General features: G+C 33.1%; 1 protein-coding gene across 1 annotated transcript; it reads left to right on the top strand.

Moving 5' to 3' along the window:
* Positions 1 to 8,999: 8,999 nt before the first annotated feature.
* Positions 9,000 to 9,685, top strand: LOC102603330 (auxin-induced protein 15A-like). Its single transcript, XM_006359645.2, has one exon. The coding sequence runs from the start codon at positions 9,093 to 9,095 to the stop codon at positions 9,381 to 9,383; it is 291 nt and encodes a 96-aa protein (XP_006359707.2). The 5' UTR covers positions 9,000 to 9,092; the 3' UTR covers positions 9,384 to 9,685.
* The last annotated feature ends 6,968 nt before the right edge of the window (positions 9,686 to 16,653 follow it).

Here is a 16,653-nt window from a genome sequence, read left to right as displayed (position 1 = left end):
GATTAATTTCACGGGATACCTGCCACCTCCCACCAGCATCAGGTACTAGTAACGTTGTCCACCAAGGCTTTGACATATGAGAAGAATCACTTAATGTGTTTTTTGTTTTCACTAAATTTAGATTTAAGTATTTATTTTCGAGCATGACTAATCTGAATTGATGCCAAAACTCTCACTTTTGGGATAAACAATTACTCACAAAAGATGACTTCATTAATTTCTTGGATTTAAACACAATAACTCTGATTAGAAATTATGTAGTACTCCCTTCACTTCAATTTATTTATCTTATTTAAACCAAACACGAAGTTTTCACTTTTATTTGTATTTTGTAATAATATTGTCCTGATCAGAACAATTCAACTAGAGAAACATAACAAGCAACGATTCATATAGTAGATGACAATTTGTTTGAACCTAAAGCATAATTATTAATTAAAACTTGTTTGAAACGATTAACGGATTATTTGATGCATGTACAATTTAAAAATAGTTGTATAATATAAGCCATATTTTGTTACTTCTCATTCGTTGCTTAAGGTATAGGTGGTATCCTGATATTTAATTTTATTTTCTAAATTATTCGTATGAATGTGCATGCGTTGTCTGGGGTCTATTAAACCTGTTGCTAGCTTGTTATAACCTTAATTTGTTGCTCATTACAACACATGATATCCTTATCCTTAAATTTGCACTAAAATTGAGGTAGTCAACTTCAATTCTACTTCCTCGAAACTTCCTAATTTAACATATTCCTGTTTATATGGCCCCTCTCTTTATGATTCTTACATATAGGTTGGTTGTAAATATCTACCATGAATATTTCATTTTCCTACCGACAATTGAAGTTTATCGATTTTGAATTTTAATTTTTTAGAATTATTTCAGTTTAAATGAACAATTTAAAAATGAATACAGAATTTGAATCAAAGTTATTTAAGTTCTGTCGACAAATTCGTACGTACCATAAACAATATTTATCCCTGTCCAAAAAGAAAAAGAAAAAAAAAAGAGGGGGCTATGGTCCTAGAAGAGGGGTACGTAGTCCATTTTTAAAAAAAAAAAATCAATTATAGGACCATGTAAAATTTGAGGCTGAAAATTATATCATATCAATAAGGGAGTGAAGTGAAGATATGGCAGTTTGAAGTACGTAGTTGATGCTGATATCACACAGTATATATATTGTCTTTTGTAGTAGTACTAAACTTTACTTATTGTGACTGAAATAAATATAGTTTAGAGTAACATGTCCTCCATGTGCAATATGGAGGGACACATAGATTAAATTGTGATAATTTGTACATGGACCGCCTCCTTTTTTATCATACTAGTAATTCCACTATCGCATGCAATTCACATTTGTATTTTTATATAATAAATAATTTCAATATAACTAATATCAGCATTATTAATACACATTATTCTTATACGCCCTTTCGGACGATCCCTTAAAGGGGTATCTAAGTAAAGTAAAAGACGACATAAATGTTGGACATAGATAGAGTACGTAACACATCAATAAAGAGAATTGATAGATATGTGAATCACTTTCTTAGCCTTTGAACATGCTGAAAGATAATAGTGTCTCTAACTTGCCTTCTTTTTTCTGTTCTTTCATAATCGAGCCAAAATTTGTGTGGGAATTTAATTTAATTCTGTGGTGATCATATTGGACTTTGAAATGGATTTCCTTATCTGAAAACTACTACTCATCACAAAATTAAAGGACCACTTTGTAGAAGGTAACTCTTATCATTTTCTCAACTTGCACACCAAAATTGCTTGCCCTTTTTCTTTCCTTGTTTTTATCTTTTAAAAAATAAAAAATCATCAACACTCCAAAGACAAGTTGGATTTGTTAAAAAATTGATAAAAAGTCTGGTGTTTAATGAGATGCGTTGACTCGTTTTAAAGCTTGGTCAATCCTCCTTTTTTGAGTTAGCTTTGGAGTGTGAGTAAGTGTTAGAGTTAATTGTACAGCTTGATTAATTAACATGTAGCTTCTAGAAGCAAGTAGAAGAAAAGTAGTTAGTTAGTTAGGTGGTGTCAGATTAGTCATTAGCAAATTATATAAATACATTATAGTAGCTAGTTTTTTGTAACAGTTTTTACTCGATCAATACAGTTTCTTTTTTCTTCTCTCCTTCAACTATTTTTCCTGTATATTCAATTCTGTATGGGAAATTAACATGGTATCAGAGCTTTGAAGACCATTCATGGTGTTTTCCCAATTTTTGTTCTAGCTCTTCGTCTCTTCATGATTTTCCATCTCTGTTTCGAAGTTTTCCGCTAGCTCTTCGTTTCTTCACGATTTTTCATCTCTGTTTCGAAGTTTTTTTCCCACTTTTCTTCACATATGGCGATTGATTCAACTGATGAACTCTTTGGCTCCACACCTCCCAACACTCAACAAATTGATTGCAATGATTCACTCTATGTTCATCCATCTGATACACCAGGAGTGTCTCTGGTTCCTCAGCTGCTAACTGGCGCAGAAAACTACTCTGAATGGAGTAGATCTGTGAAAATTGCACTACTTGTGAAGAACAAGTTAGGTTTTATTGATGGTTCCTGCAATAGAGAACAGTGTGTAGGAGATACATACAAACTACATCAATGGGATCGCTGCAACGCTATAGTACAGGCATGGATAATGGCATCTATTTCAAGGAATTGCGAAGAGGGATTGTCTATTCATCATCTGCGCATAAGGTTTGGGCAACTTTCAAAGAAAGGTTTGATAAGATCAATGCGACAAGGATCTATCACATGCATAAGGAAATTGGTGATTTATCTCAAGGTACTACAAGTGTGTCCACTTATTTTTCACATCTAACTGATTTGTGGGATGAATTCGAATCAATCATACCCATTCCTGGTTGCGATTATCCCCGATCCAGACCTTTTATGGAGTATTTAGGTCTGCAGAAAACCATGAAGTTCCTTATGGGGTTTAATGACACATACTCTCCACAGAGGAGTCAAATCCTCATGATGGATCCAACTCCTAGTCTCAATCAAGTTTATTCCATGATTATTCATGAAGAAAGCCAACTGAATGGTTCTTCGGGAACTTTAAGAAGTGGATCCATGGAAGGTTTAATCACAGCCAATGCTTCACATTATAGATCGAACACTTACAACAATTCATTGTATTGCACTTATTGTCACAAACAGGGACATGTTAAGGAATTTTGCCATCGACTCATTGGTTATCCACCAAACTTTCAATTCACCAACAATAGAAGGCCACAAGGTAATCCTAATAGCAGCACTAGTTTTGGCAATTCATCCAATACTGGGAATTCATTAGGGGAGGGAATTACGGCAACAACAACACTACAAAACAGGGACAGGGGATCAATTACAACAATGGTAACAGCATTACAAGACAGGGGATCAATCACAATGATGGACAAGCTTACAATAATGCAGGATACAAAGGAAAAAACCCAGCGTATAGAGGTAATGTTAATGCTGGTGAACCATCAGCCCACAATGCCAATGTTTCTAGTGGTGCAGCAGCACAATCATCATCGCAATCCATTCCAGTAATACAAACTTTCACTCCTGAACAATATCAACAGATTCTGCACATGCTTGACAAAGACAAGGAACCAACTGACTCAGCTAACATGGCAGGTAAGCCTCTCATTAACCAAGATTATTGGATTGTGGATTCAGGTGCCACTAATCACATGACTTCATCTTTGAATCTGTTATCTGATCCTACTTCACTTCCTTCTCCTCAATAAGTACATTTACCTAGTGGTGCTAGAACTGCTATTACTCACACTGGCACTTCTACTCTTCCCACATCACAATCTATTCATAATGTCTTGTACATTCCTGATTTCCAATGCAATTTACTTGCAGTTTCAAAAATAACCAGAGATCTATAATGTTCTGTATCATTTTATCATGATTTCTGCCTGTTTCAGGACCTTTGGAGTGGTGTGGTGAAGGGGATTGGTAGACTACATTAAGGACTCTACATTCTCAATCCTTCGACACATGCTACCACATCTCATCACTGTCTATCTTCTGTTTCTACAACATCTCCATCATACACTGCACCAACATTTGATCTTCCATCTCCAACATTTGTTTCTACATCTTCTCTTTGTCACAATCGAATGGGACATGCTCCTTATTCAATTTTGCTGAAGATCTCTTCATTAAAGAAACATGTAGTTCATCCATGTGATTGCTTTGTATGTACATTAGCCAAGCATCATAGATTACCTTTTCCTACAAGTACTAGTATGTCTAAAAATCTTTTTGATCTTGTTCACATTGACATTTGGGGTCCATATCGAGTTTTTACTTTTAATGGTTTCAGATATTTTCTTACTTTTGTTGATGACTGTACTCGAATGACATGGACCTATCTCTTGCGTTTGAAAAGTGATTCATTTGTTATCCTACAATCTTTCATTCAAATGGTGCACACTCAATACTCAACTTCCATCAAACACATTAGGTCAGATAATGGTTCTGAATTTTTCAACCAACATTGTTCTTCTCTTTTTGTATCTAAAGGAATTATTCACCAAAGCAGTTGTGTCCACACACCACAACAAAATGATTTAGTTGAACGCAAACATAGACATCTCCTTGAGGTTGCAAGGGCCCTTAAGTTCCAAGCTCAAATTCCCTTAAAATACTGGGGAGATTGCATTCTTACTGCTACATACCTCATCAACAGACTCCCTACTCAAGTGTTGTCTGCCAAAAGCCCTTTTGAATGTTTTCATGGACATAGTCCTTCTCTTGATCATATTCGAACCATGGGTTGCCTATGTTATGCCACTACACCTAACTACTCCGATAAATTTTCCTCCAAATCCATCCATGCCGTCTTCATGGGATACTCTCACACTCAGAAAGGCTATAAGCTTCTTAATCTGGAAACTGGCACTTTCCTTGTCAATAGAGATGTAATTTTCAAAGAGCATATCTTCCCATTCAAATATCCTAAGTCCCTATTTCTCAATCATTTATCAACTTTATTGTCTGATAACAGTGATGTTCCTTCTCTTCTTACTACTTCTTCCCCCATTCCCTCTGATTTCCATTCTCCCACCAGTGTTGCACTCTCTTTACCTTCCAATGTTACACATCCTGCTTCTCTTAGTCCCGATTCCCCTATTACCTCTCATATGCAATCTCCTGATCAGTCTACCACCTCTGCATCACCATCCCCTCCTGCTTTAGCTCCTTTACCTCAAAGGAAATCCACTAGATCTTCCAAGCCTTCCATTTGGCTAACTGACTATGTTTATCCTCCTCTTCCTTCCTCTCATTCTTCTTTATATCCAATTGACCACTTTGTCTCTTACTCTCATCTTTCTTCCTCATTCCAATTTTTTCTCAGTGCTTTTTCTGCTCATATTGAGCCTTCTACTTATGCACAAGCTACTCAGGATCAGAGATGGGTTCAAGCCATGAAGCTTGAGATTGAGGCACTTGAAGCTAATCACACCTGGGATGTAGTTGACCTACCTATTGGTAAAGTTCCCATTGGTTGTAAATGGGTGTTTAAAGTGAAGTATAATGTTGATGGGTCGGTGGAAAGATACAAGGCTCGCTTGGTTGCTAAAGGTTTCACCCAACAAGAGGGTATTGATTTTGATGATACTTTTTCCCCTGTTGCTAAGATGGCTACTGTTCGGACAGTGATCTCATTAGCTGCTCTATATTCTTGGCTCATTTTTCAAATGGATGTTCATAATGCCTTCCTAAATGGTGATTTGTCTGAGGAAGTATATATGACACTGCCACAAGGCTTTGGCAGTCAGGGGGAGCAGCCACATAAGGTATATAGACTGCTCAAATCCTTGTATGGATTAAAGCAGGCTAGTCGACAGTGGAATATCAAACTAACTGAAGCTTTTGTACAGTCAGGATTCATTCAAAGTAGACATGATTATTCTTTGTTCACTAAGTCTGATGGAGATGCATTTGTGGTGCTACTTGTCTATGTTGATGATCTTATGATTACAGGAAATGATCTAGGTGCAATTAAGAAGGCACAACATGCTCTACACCAAAAGTTCAAAGTAAAGGACTTAGGTGAGTTGAGATATTTTTTGGGGATATAATTTGCAAGATCCAAAGAAGGGATTGCCATGTCACAGAGAAAATATGCACTTAGTCTAATTTCAGAATTGGGACTAGCAGGATCAAAGCCAAAAAAGGCACCACTTGAGCAATACTTAAAACTGACAAGTATAGAATATGATGCAAATATTGAGAATGGCATGGTAGACTTGCCTTTGGAAGACAGTGAGAGTTATCAGAAATTGATTGAAAAGTTGTTATATCTTACAATAACAAGGCCAGATATTTCTTATTCAGTGCAATGCCTCAGTCAATTTATGTCTGCGCCAAAACAATCTCATTATGAGGCAGCTCTAAATGTGGTAAGATATATAAAGAAGCAACCAGGTTTGGGGTTACTAATGTCAAGTGCAGGATCACCACATGTGACAGCATATTGTGATTCTGATTGGGCCTCATGCCCTATGACTAGAAGGTCAGTTTCAGGATACTGCATAAGATTAGGTTCATCATTGATTTCGTGGAAGTCTAAGGAGCAAAGCACTGTCTCTAGAAGTTCGGCAGAAGCTGAATACAGGTCTATGGCATCCACTGTTGCAGTGTTGGTTTGGATAGCAGGCTTGCTAAAGGAATTGAAGGTTAAAATACAATTGCCAATGGATCTGTTTTGTGATAATAAGGCAGCCCTACAAATAGCAGCTAATCCAATGTACCATGAGAGAACAAAACACATTGAAATTGATTGTCATTTTATTAGGGATAAAATTCAAGAAGGTCTAGTCAAGACAGCACATGTGAGCAGCAAAGAACGAATGGCTGATACATTGACAAAGGCTCTTGGACATCAACAACATGACTTTCTACTTGACAAGTTGGGAATGAAGAACATATTTCATTCCCAACTTGAGGGGGAGTGTTAGAGTTAATTGTACAGCTTGATTAATTAACATGTAGCTTCTAGAAGCAAGTAGAAGAAAAGTAGTTAGTTAGTTAGGTGGTGTCAGATTAGTCAGCAAATTATATAAATACATTAGAGTAGCTAGTTTTTTGTAACAGTTTTTACTCGATCAATACAGTTTCTTTTTTTTTCTCTCCTTCAACTATTTTTCCTGTATATTCAATTCTGTATGGGAAATTAACAGTAAGGCCAAGACATAATTTTAACATGTTTTAAAACGGGTAATTTTACAACTCATATTGAAACAGTTTAGCCATGGATATATCGAGCTTGTCTTTTGGAAGTTGGAAAAGTTGGAACAAGAACATCATGATGAGTCGAACAAGTCAAAGTAACAATGCAAATATTATTCGGCTCATTTATGCAAATGTTTTTTTTTTGAGATCTGATTTAACTTTTGTCCACATTTTTTAAATTTGTGCAAATATAACCTTTGCTTAATTACAATCGAATCTAATATCATTAGACAGTCATTCAACGTTTGCAATAAATTACAAAATTGTAGATTGTGATCAAGTATTTTTCATCAGATTTTCATGAGTTTAGTCAAAAGATTTTTAAGACCGTGATCGTAATTAAATACCTCATGGAATATTATCATGATTAAATACAGCATGAATAAATTTATTCTAAGTAAACGTAACTCGTTGTCGGAAACCTAAAAATTAAAAGCCACCGTTTAAATTGGAGTATCTTAAGTTTTTTAATATTTCGTACAGTACTTCTCTATTAATTAATTAACCATGTAAAGAAAGGGAGAATGAGTTAGAAAAAAAGTGATTAAGCAACTATAAAATCACATGATTCCAATTAGCTGACATTGGTTTTACAGACAAATCCAAATTAATGCTCAATCAATTACCTTGTTAGTTGGAATAGGTTAACATTTGTAAGTTTACACAAAAAAATTAAAAAGAAAGGAATCCATAGGACGGAAAAATCAAAAGGTATTTCTATATAAAAATTTACTGCATGCATCTAATATAAAATTAGGTCTTGCGTCTGACTTACAATTCGAAAGATAGTTTTAAAGAAGGAGGATTGTCCAAGTCTTATAAGAAATCTACTCAACTCATTTACTATTGATGTAAGATTTTTGTCATTCTTTTACACCTCAAATACAATGCTTAGCATCTAGTGCATAAATAAATTTATTTTTGGGGTCAATATTGAGTGGGATGGGTTCTACTTTGATACAATGTAAAATTAGATCTTGATTCTAACTCATATATATCCTAAAATTAAATTCGAAGAAAAGAAGATTGTCCATACGTTATAAGAAGACCAATCATTGTTGTTTTAACAAGTAAATTACTTTTCTTCTATTAGTAGTATCTGAATAGAATCAAACAAAACCAGAAACCAAACATTCACTAAAAACCAAACATTTTCTGAAAAAGAAAGGTTCGTATTTGGTACTTGTGAGTACACTTATTTTGCTCGTCCGTGATTTCTCTACAGTGCCCTTTGGTCTTGTTTAAAGATCAATCTGTTTTATTCTAATGTCAGTGTTTTTCTCAAACTAATTTATGTAATATAATTGTTTATGTCTCATTGTCATTGAGAAATGTTCAAATTATACATCATGATAGTACATACAAATGAATTTCTTTCATTATTCGATTTGGTACAAAACATTGAAACTTGATAAACTTTTTGAGAGGTGTAATTTTGTACCTTTTAAAAAAAAAAATCATTTTAATAGGATATCTTGGTGATTTTAGTTATATTCTAAGCTCTTCAAACTTCACCAATAATAAGATTATATATTATTTTTGTTGTTTTTATTAAATCTAACAAATAAAGTTTGGTAAATATTTTAGGTAAAATTACAGCCAAGTGGAAATAGAAGGGTCCTCTTTGTCACTAGGAGAACCATAATACCCTATGGGTTTTGGCCCCCCACATTGTCTCAAATCCACAGAAAATAAAGATAGTAGGGGCCAATTCTCCTTCATAAATACCTTCATCTTATTCCAAACACCATATTCTCTCATACCAAAAAATAAAAAGTAGTCTATTTCTTATTACTAAATCTCTCAACTTTCTACAAGAAATACATACCAAAATGGCCAAGCTTCCACAAGTTGTACTTTTGAAACAAATTTTGAAAAAGTGTTCTAGTTTGAGCAAGAAGAATGAAGTCCACTTTCCGACTGACGTACCAAAAGGACATTTTGCAGTTTACGTTGGAAAGAATAGAACACGATACATCGTACCTATTTCTTTCTTGACTAATCCTGAGTTTCAATGTCTCCTTCGTTGCGCTGAGGAAGAATTTGGCTTTAATCATGACATGGGCATCACAATTCCTTGTGAAGAATTCATTTTCCAATCACTTACTTCCATACTTAGTTAGTAAATTATTTGGAAACAAGAACAAGTGTGAATTGTTAATTTTGGAGTGAAGAAGGATGTGTGTTCAAGATGAAGCAATTTGCTTCTCTTTTTTGTAACATCATTCTTTACTTCTTTTTTTTTTTTTTTGGTAACATCAGAGTTTCCTCTAACCCTGACCTAGGAATCACATGGATATTAGTAATGTTCCCTTTTTTTTTATAGGTTAGTTGGAAATTTTTTCCTTGCAGTGGTGTTCTTAAGCACCCTGTGAGAGAAGTGAATTCAGTGTTTCCAATCTATTTAATTTGTCATTTTTGGATACATTTGTCTCTCAAATTTTCTGTATTTTTAATTTAATGCATCTTATCTATTTTTGTATCCAATTAAGTATAATTGAAATTGGTATTAATTAAGAAGTCCCACATTGGAAAAGGGATGGGAAATTGGTGGACTTGAATCATCCTCCCCGTAAGTTAGTTTTTGAAGTTGAATTAGGCCAAAATGTTAATGTTAAGTATTTTGAGCAAAAGCAATGATATGAAAGACTTCCGCAAACATAATGTTAAGTATTTTGTAGGTGTGTTTCTTATTAGATATTTATTTTCGAACACGACTAATTTAAATTTGCATAAAAAAGTCCCATTTTGGAGATGATATATTATTCTCTACCAAAGATGAACTAGGAATGAATTGGTACTTACTTACCACCAAACTACAACATTTGATGTTGAAACATAATGTTCTTGAACAAGTGTTATGGATTTTGATGAACCTAATAGTTTTTACCTAGTGTTTATTAGAAAATCTATAAAAAAATTATAAATATTTTATTGTGAACCTAAACTGATTGAAATCTAGGCAAGAACCAATAAATTTCAAATCGTCAATCCGCTTAGGGCTGTTAATTCACATTTTCGCAGCTCCTTAATCTTAATAATGGAGTGCATATGTAATTAGGGATAGGGTGGATTATCCCTTTGATTTAACTATGTTTTTTTTATATATATGTTTTATCCTTTTTAGCTCTCTTTTATGTAGGAGTACTTTAATAAGTATTGAATTAATTTAATATTAATAATTAGTTAAATAAACTTTCGACATTCAATAATTCATTTGTTGCTTGAGGAATATCTGGATACTGGAATTTGTATGAATGAGCATGCGTTGTCTGGGGTCTATTATAAATGTTTCTGTTGCTAGCTTGTAAACCTCTTTTCTTGATTATAATAGCGGATTCAGGATTTAAAATTTTTAAGTGCCAAATAGATTCATAGATTAAATTAACATGGCTTCGGATCAAATTAATCATTCGATCTATATGACAAATCAATCATATTTGACTGAAATCATGAGTGGACAACGTTAAAACTTTCAATAATATTACTTATCCTTAACTTTTCACAAATTTGAAGTGGTGAAGTTCCATACATGATGAGTATATTTCCTGGAAACTTCCTATTTTATCATATTCCTGTTTTCTGGGCCCTCTATTTCTCTTTAGCTCTCATATTTCTTATCTGTGATGTCTAATATGGTACACTACATATATATTATGAACCGACAATTACTATATCTCACCTCCCAGTCCGTGAAAACAACCCATGTTGAATCGTTTATGAATTTAAAATTTATGAGTTCTGAAGTCTAACTTGTTAGAGTTGCGGGGTTCTAATTATTCATATATGTGATGTCTAATATGGTAAAATAGAGCTACAATCAAAGGATGGTCCATTTTGGATATCACCTATTATGAGCTATGATTTTCAAGTCCCCTCAAATCCTTGACCTCAAGTTTTATCATTTATAGTAACTATACTAAGATAAAAAAATATCAGGAAGCATGGTCCTAGGAAGTAGGGTAAGTATGTTTTTTTTTAAAAAAAATCAATTATAGGACCATATAAAATTTGAGGCTAAAAATTAGAGCATATGAATGACAGAGTGAAATAAACAAGACAGTTTCAAGTACGTAAATGATGTTGATATCACACAGGGCCACAGTATTGTCTTTACTACAACTTGTTGTGGTGTATTTGAGATAAAACTTTGTTCGTAGAATTTGAATTCGAAATTAATTTTTTGTGTAAATATCATATATATATATAAATATTGATTTCAAATTATATGATCAAACGTCTACTAAAAACATATTTGGGGTTGAAGAGAGTAACATGGCCTCCATGTGGTATGGGTCACCATCATACAACCCATAGATGATATTTGTGGTTCACTACTGATAATTTGTTGTACACTTCTCCGTGCTTTGCTCAGTACAGGGACCACTCATTCTTTAATTTCCCAAAAAAACAAAAAATATTACTCTACTATAGGATTAGGTGTGTGTGAATAATCTAAATATCATTGTCTTAAGTTTTTTGAAAATATAAACACATTTATTTAGAAACTACACAAATTAAAAATAATCAATCAGAAGTTCCCCTAACTCAACATGGGAAATATTCTCATTTCTTCTTTAGTAGTGATTCGTAAGGCTCGAAGCATGGGACTATAGTTATCATCTACTAACAAATAAGTCGTGATTACATTGAAATCCTGAAGCACCATCACGAACACCGTCACTTGCCACTTGTGGTGTAGTTAACTAATAAGTACAGAGTTGAGGGATTCATGTTCAAAATTAGAGCCGTCAAAATGGGCTTAGTCCATGGGGCCGGCCCAACCCAATCCGTTATTGGGGTAGGGTTGGGATAAGACTTTTCAAACCCATCTAAAACTAGGGCTTATAAGCCTGGCCCATATAAGTCTTTGACCCTTGAGGCTTGATTAGGGCCGGGATGGGGTCGGCTCATGGGCCAAAACTTTTTATTTAAGGGTGACTTACCATAACCTCACCAGTATATAATCTAATTACTTAAATACACGTTATGTTGTAATATTATGAATCTTACCAGATTTTGGTATGTCCAGATACATGAATCTCAGAATATATGGACTCAAAATTAGGTTAATTTGTTCTAGATACACTCTATCCAAGTAGATTCGCATGTATCTAGGATGCATAGACAAATCTCGTGCCCTCGTCTCCCTCCAATCTTACTTGTCACTCTCATATCTCGCTCGCGTATCTGGTATGCGAGATACATGCTAATTACACTAGACTTTTTGCTAGTGTTATTAAAACAACACCATTGTTTGTCATATTTGATTTGAAAATCTTCTCATTTTATTGATGTTATAGAGTTATAAGTTTGAAAAGAAAAACAATGAAAAAAAGAAGGGCTAGCCCGCCCCAGCCCTCGGCCCTTCTAGGGTTGGGTTGAGCATTTTCAGGCCCTTCCGAATGAAGGGCCAACCCGTCCTATCCCTTCAAATTCCTTGGCCTGCGAGGCTTGGACCTGGTGAGGCTGGTCCGGCCTTTTTTGACAACTTTATTCAAAATATACTTCTCAAATAGTAATAGTTGGCATACTATTACTTCATGCACCTACTATATACTCTCTTTCTTGCATGTGTATTTCCCTCTTTTCATACGCTGAAAAGTTTACGTATAATAATATTTTAGATGTGCCATTTTATATGATATATTTGATTTATGAATATGTTTTTCAAATATTTAAATTAATATTTTTTTATATAGTAAGTTATTTTTCAAAAATCTTACAAATCGTATCTTCAAATATATGATCAAAACAAAGAAATTTGACTTTCAACATCCTAACTATGTTACGTAAATCGAGAAGAAAGAATTAGAGAACATAGGTAAAGTGAAAACAGAGAAGGCCATTCTTCAACTGTTTTAACCTTTTTGACAATAAAATTGCTCTGTTTTCTTTTCCAGTTGAAAAAGTTACTCATATTAATAAACAGTATATACATTAGATTCTTTTAAAATCCAACAAGATCTGTTCGTTTCTTCTTTTTTTCATCATCATCATATACATATATATATATATATATATACAGAGGCGTATCTAGAGGGGGTGCCGTGGGTTCACGTGAACCCATACTCCCCTCTCTAGATCATGTATAGTAGTGTTATATTTTTTTTTTAAATATTTAAATATAGATGTGTGAACCTATGTTCAAAGTATATCATATAATAATGCGACAATGATTGGGTGCACCTCTCTAAGTGAGGATATAAATTTAAATCTTATATCTATCTTGTCTCTGTGAGTAACACCTTTCCAAGTGGTTATCGGTTACACTTTTGACGTTTCAGCTAATTTTGCTTTTGTTATTTTCCTTTAATCTTTCAAAATTTTCAAGTGTGTTACATTGCAAATTCCTAAAAAATTTAACATTGTAAATTTTTTATATAATTAAATCAAATGTGTATATTAAAATTTAAAACTAGTAGTATTATATATTTTGGACCTATAATTTTTAAACTTTAATGATTCATATTACGAACTCAGTCAAATTGAGCAAATTTATATTTAAAATATATTTTTTCGTAATCGTGCACCCATCTAGACGAAATCCTGGATACGCCTCTGTATATATATATATATATTCTTATTCGACGGATAGGTCCATTACAGATCATAAATTGTTAAAGAAATAACAAGATTTTCTTGTCTTTTAGAGGAGATCGAAAATTTAAAAAAAGAGAGTAATAATTACATATTTACAGGGGAGGATCTGGTGAACTGGTTGTTATTTGTTAAGATATGACGGGCTTAACTCAACCTTCTTCACCTATACTCTGATACCATATTAAAAAACGAATTTTGATCCTAACTCAACCCAAAAATTAGTTAGAGGATTGCTCAAATCCGTCTTAGCAAACAACCTGATGTTTATTCTCCAACTAATGAGGGAGTCGGGTGGACGTTCGATCGATTCTTCGGTATTCAGTTTTAGAAAAGTGTGTACCATATTTCAAACCAAACTAGATCGGTTCGATTCGGTTTAATTCGGTGTTTTTAAATCGGTGTGAATAAAAATAAAGAGAAAATATGATAAAGTAACAATTGTTGTTCACTTCACATTTCAAACTTCAAAGTAACAACTAACAGTCTAACAATAAAAAGTAATAACATCAAAATAGTTTTGTTTAGATTGGGTGCCCTTTACTGTTTTGAAGTGTAAATGATAAAGTGTGCCCTTTATTGTTTTGTTTAGGCTCCAAAATTTAAAAATTGAAATGGGTCAGGTAAATATTTTGAGTCAAAAGATATAGTAAGTATTATTAAATAATATAATTTAAATATTTTTAAATTTATTTAATAAAACTTCGATTATTCGGTGCACCATAGTTTCGGGAACCTTACACCGAACTCTAAACCAAAGAACTGAAGTTCCGAAAAAAAAGAACCGACACCGAACCTAAACACCGAAGAACCGAAATAGTTCGGTTCGGTTCGGTTTTTCGGTATTTATGCCCACCCCTAAGTCTAACCCACTCCACCTGAATTGTCGTGAATTCACGTGAATCCAATAACTTTTGTCTAGACCATGTATTTTTGTTTTTTTTTTTAAATGATTGAGATACATAATTATATTTAGTTTGAAGTTGACACTTGGTCCGTTATTTTGATTATTATTGTATATTAACTTAAAATTATTGTAGAAATTCATAAACTTTAAAATTCTGAATCTACCCCGCATTTATAAAATATCATCTCATCATCTAATTAAAATCTTGAATAAACTAGTCTTATTAATTCTTGAGAGTGTTGTACTTATGTAAGGAAAGTAACACATCAATGAAGGATTGATAGGTATGTGGATCTATATCTCAGCCTTAGAACATGCAAGCAATTCCTAATGTCTCTAACTACCCTTTTTTTTTTTTTTTTTTCTCTTCTCTCATAATAGGGCCAAAGGCTTTGTTTGGGAATTTTAGTTAATTCTGTGGTGATCATATATATATTGGACTTTGGATATTTATGGGGCTCAATATTGTCTGTCTTGGACCACTTTGAAGAGGGAAATCCCAATCTCAAATCTTTCTATCACCAACAATATAATACGAGAACTCCATCAAGGAATATGACGAGATGAATTAGATATATCGATTCTTTATTAAAATTGGAGTTTTAGTTCCTATGATGAAAGGAAAAACCGTTTAAACTGTAGAACTAAATAATTATTTGGACTGATGATAGGTTCCGATAATTTAGCCCAAAGAAGAAACCAAACAATTTGAAAGAGCATCAATTGAGTAAAATGAATATAATTCATAACGTATAAAATTTGAATCTTTTGTAATTTTCTATTACCAAATGTCACTTCACATGAACAACAACAATAACAATAACAAAAACAAATCTAGTAAAATTTTATAAATTGTGACTGTTAATAAGCTAAGATGTTAGTATCAATACAAACCTTATTCTTATCTAATAAAAGTTGTTTCCGGATACCCTAGACTCAAAGATCGAAGGCAAATTGGTTTTTAGGGACAAATTTAAAAGAATCGGTTACATTGGTAGTTGGAGTTGGTTAAAAATTTATTGATTCACACAGAAAATCTTGGGTAACTAGGTCTGAAAGATTCTTGAGAAATAGTAAAATATTTGACGTTAAAAATCAAAAGATATATGTCTAGGATATTGTGACTGTCAATAACGATGTAAGTAACGGCTATAGTCAAACCTGCAAATAGTCTTTTATTGGTACTTTTACGAGACTAGTGCACATGCCTTTCTCATCAACTTTCTTTCTATCTTAATAGAATCAAAGAAAAATAGAAACAAAACATTCAAAAAAAAACAAACACTATTCAAAAAAAGTAAGGTTCCTTTTTCGTACTTCTCAGAGTACTACTTTATTACTCCTCCCTAATTTCTTCGACTTCCGAACCTAAATAAGCCATAAAAAGATATAAATGACCAAAATAAGTTACTATTCTAGTAAGTAATTAAAATAGGCTTAATGAAAGAATTTTTTTTGTTTTATGCCATATTCCAACTGTTTTCCATTAATTTCATAACGTGTATATTTTAATATATAACGAAACTATTTTTTACACCTTGTATAACGAAACTATTTGTTACACTTTGTAAAGTGTAAGTTTTTCTTACACTTTATAAAGTGGAAGAAAATCTTACACTTTAAGAAAAGTTACTTTACCTGCACATTGTGTATAACGTAAAGTGCGAAGAAATGTCGAATCTCAATCTATAAGAGTCCAAAATCTTTTACTCCAAGAATCAAAGGATTAGTCAAATATGAAAGATTTATATTATTCCTTTAGGTAAATTAAAACTAATTATAAAAATAATATTCTGTCAAACAACATCATTTGGGTTCCACTGGCTCGCGAGCAACAATCTACACCACGCTATTTCATCAGTATAAAAATAGATTTGATGGTGTCT

This window comes from Solanum tuberosum, unplaced genomic scaffold (assembly GCF_000226075.1).
Source record: "Solanum tuberosum cultivar DM 1-3 516 R44 unplaced genomic scaffold, SolTub_3.0 scf00290, whole genome shotgun sequence".
Lineage (NCBI taxonomy): Eukaryota > Viridiplantae > Streptophyta > Magnoliopsida > Solanales > Solanaceae > Solanum > Solanum tuberosum.
The sequence above is the reverse complement of the archived record's forward strand: the minus strand, read 5'-3'. Positions and strand labels throughout refer to the sequence as shown.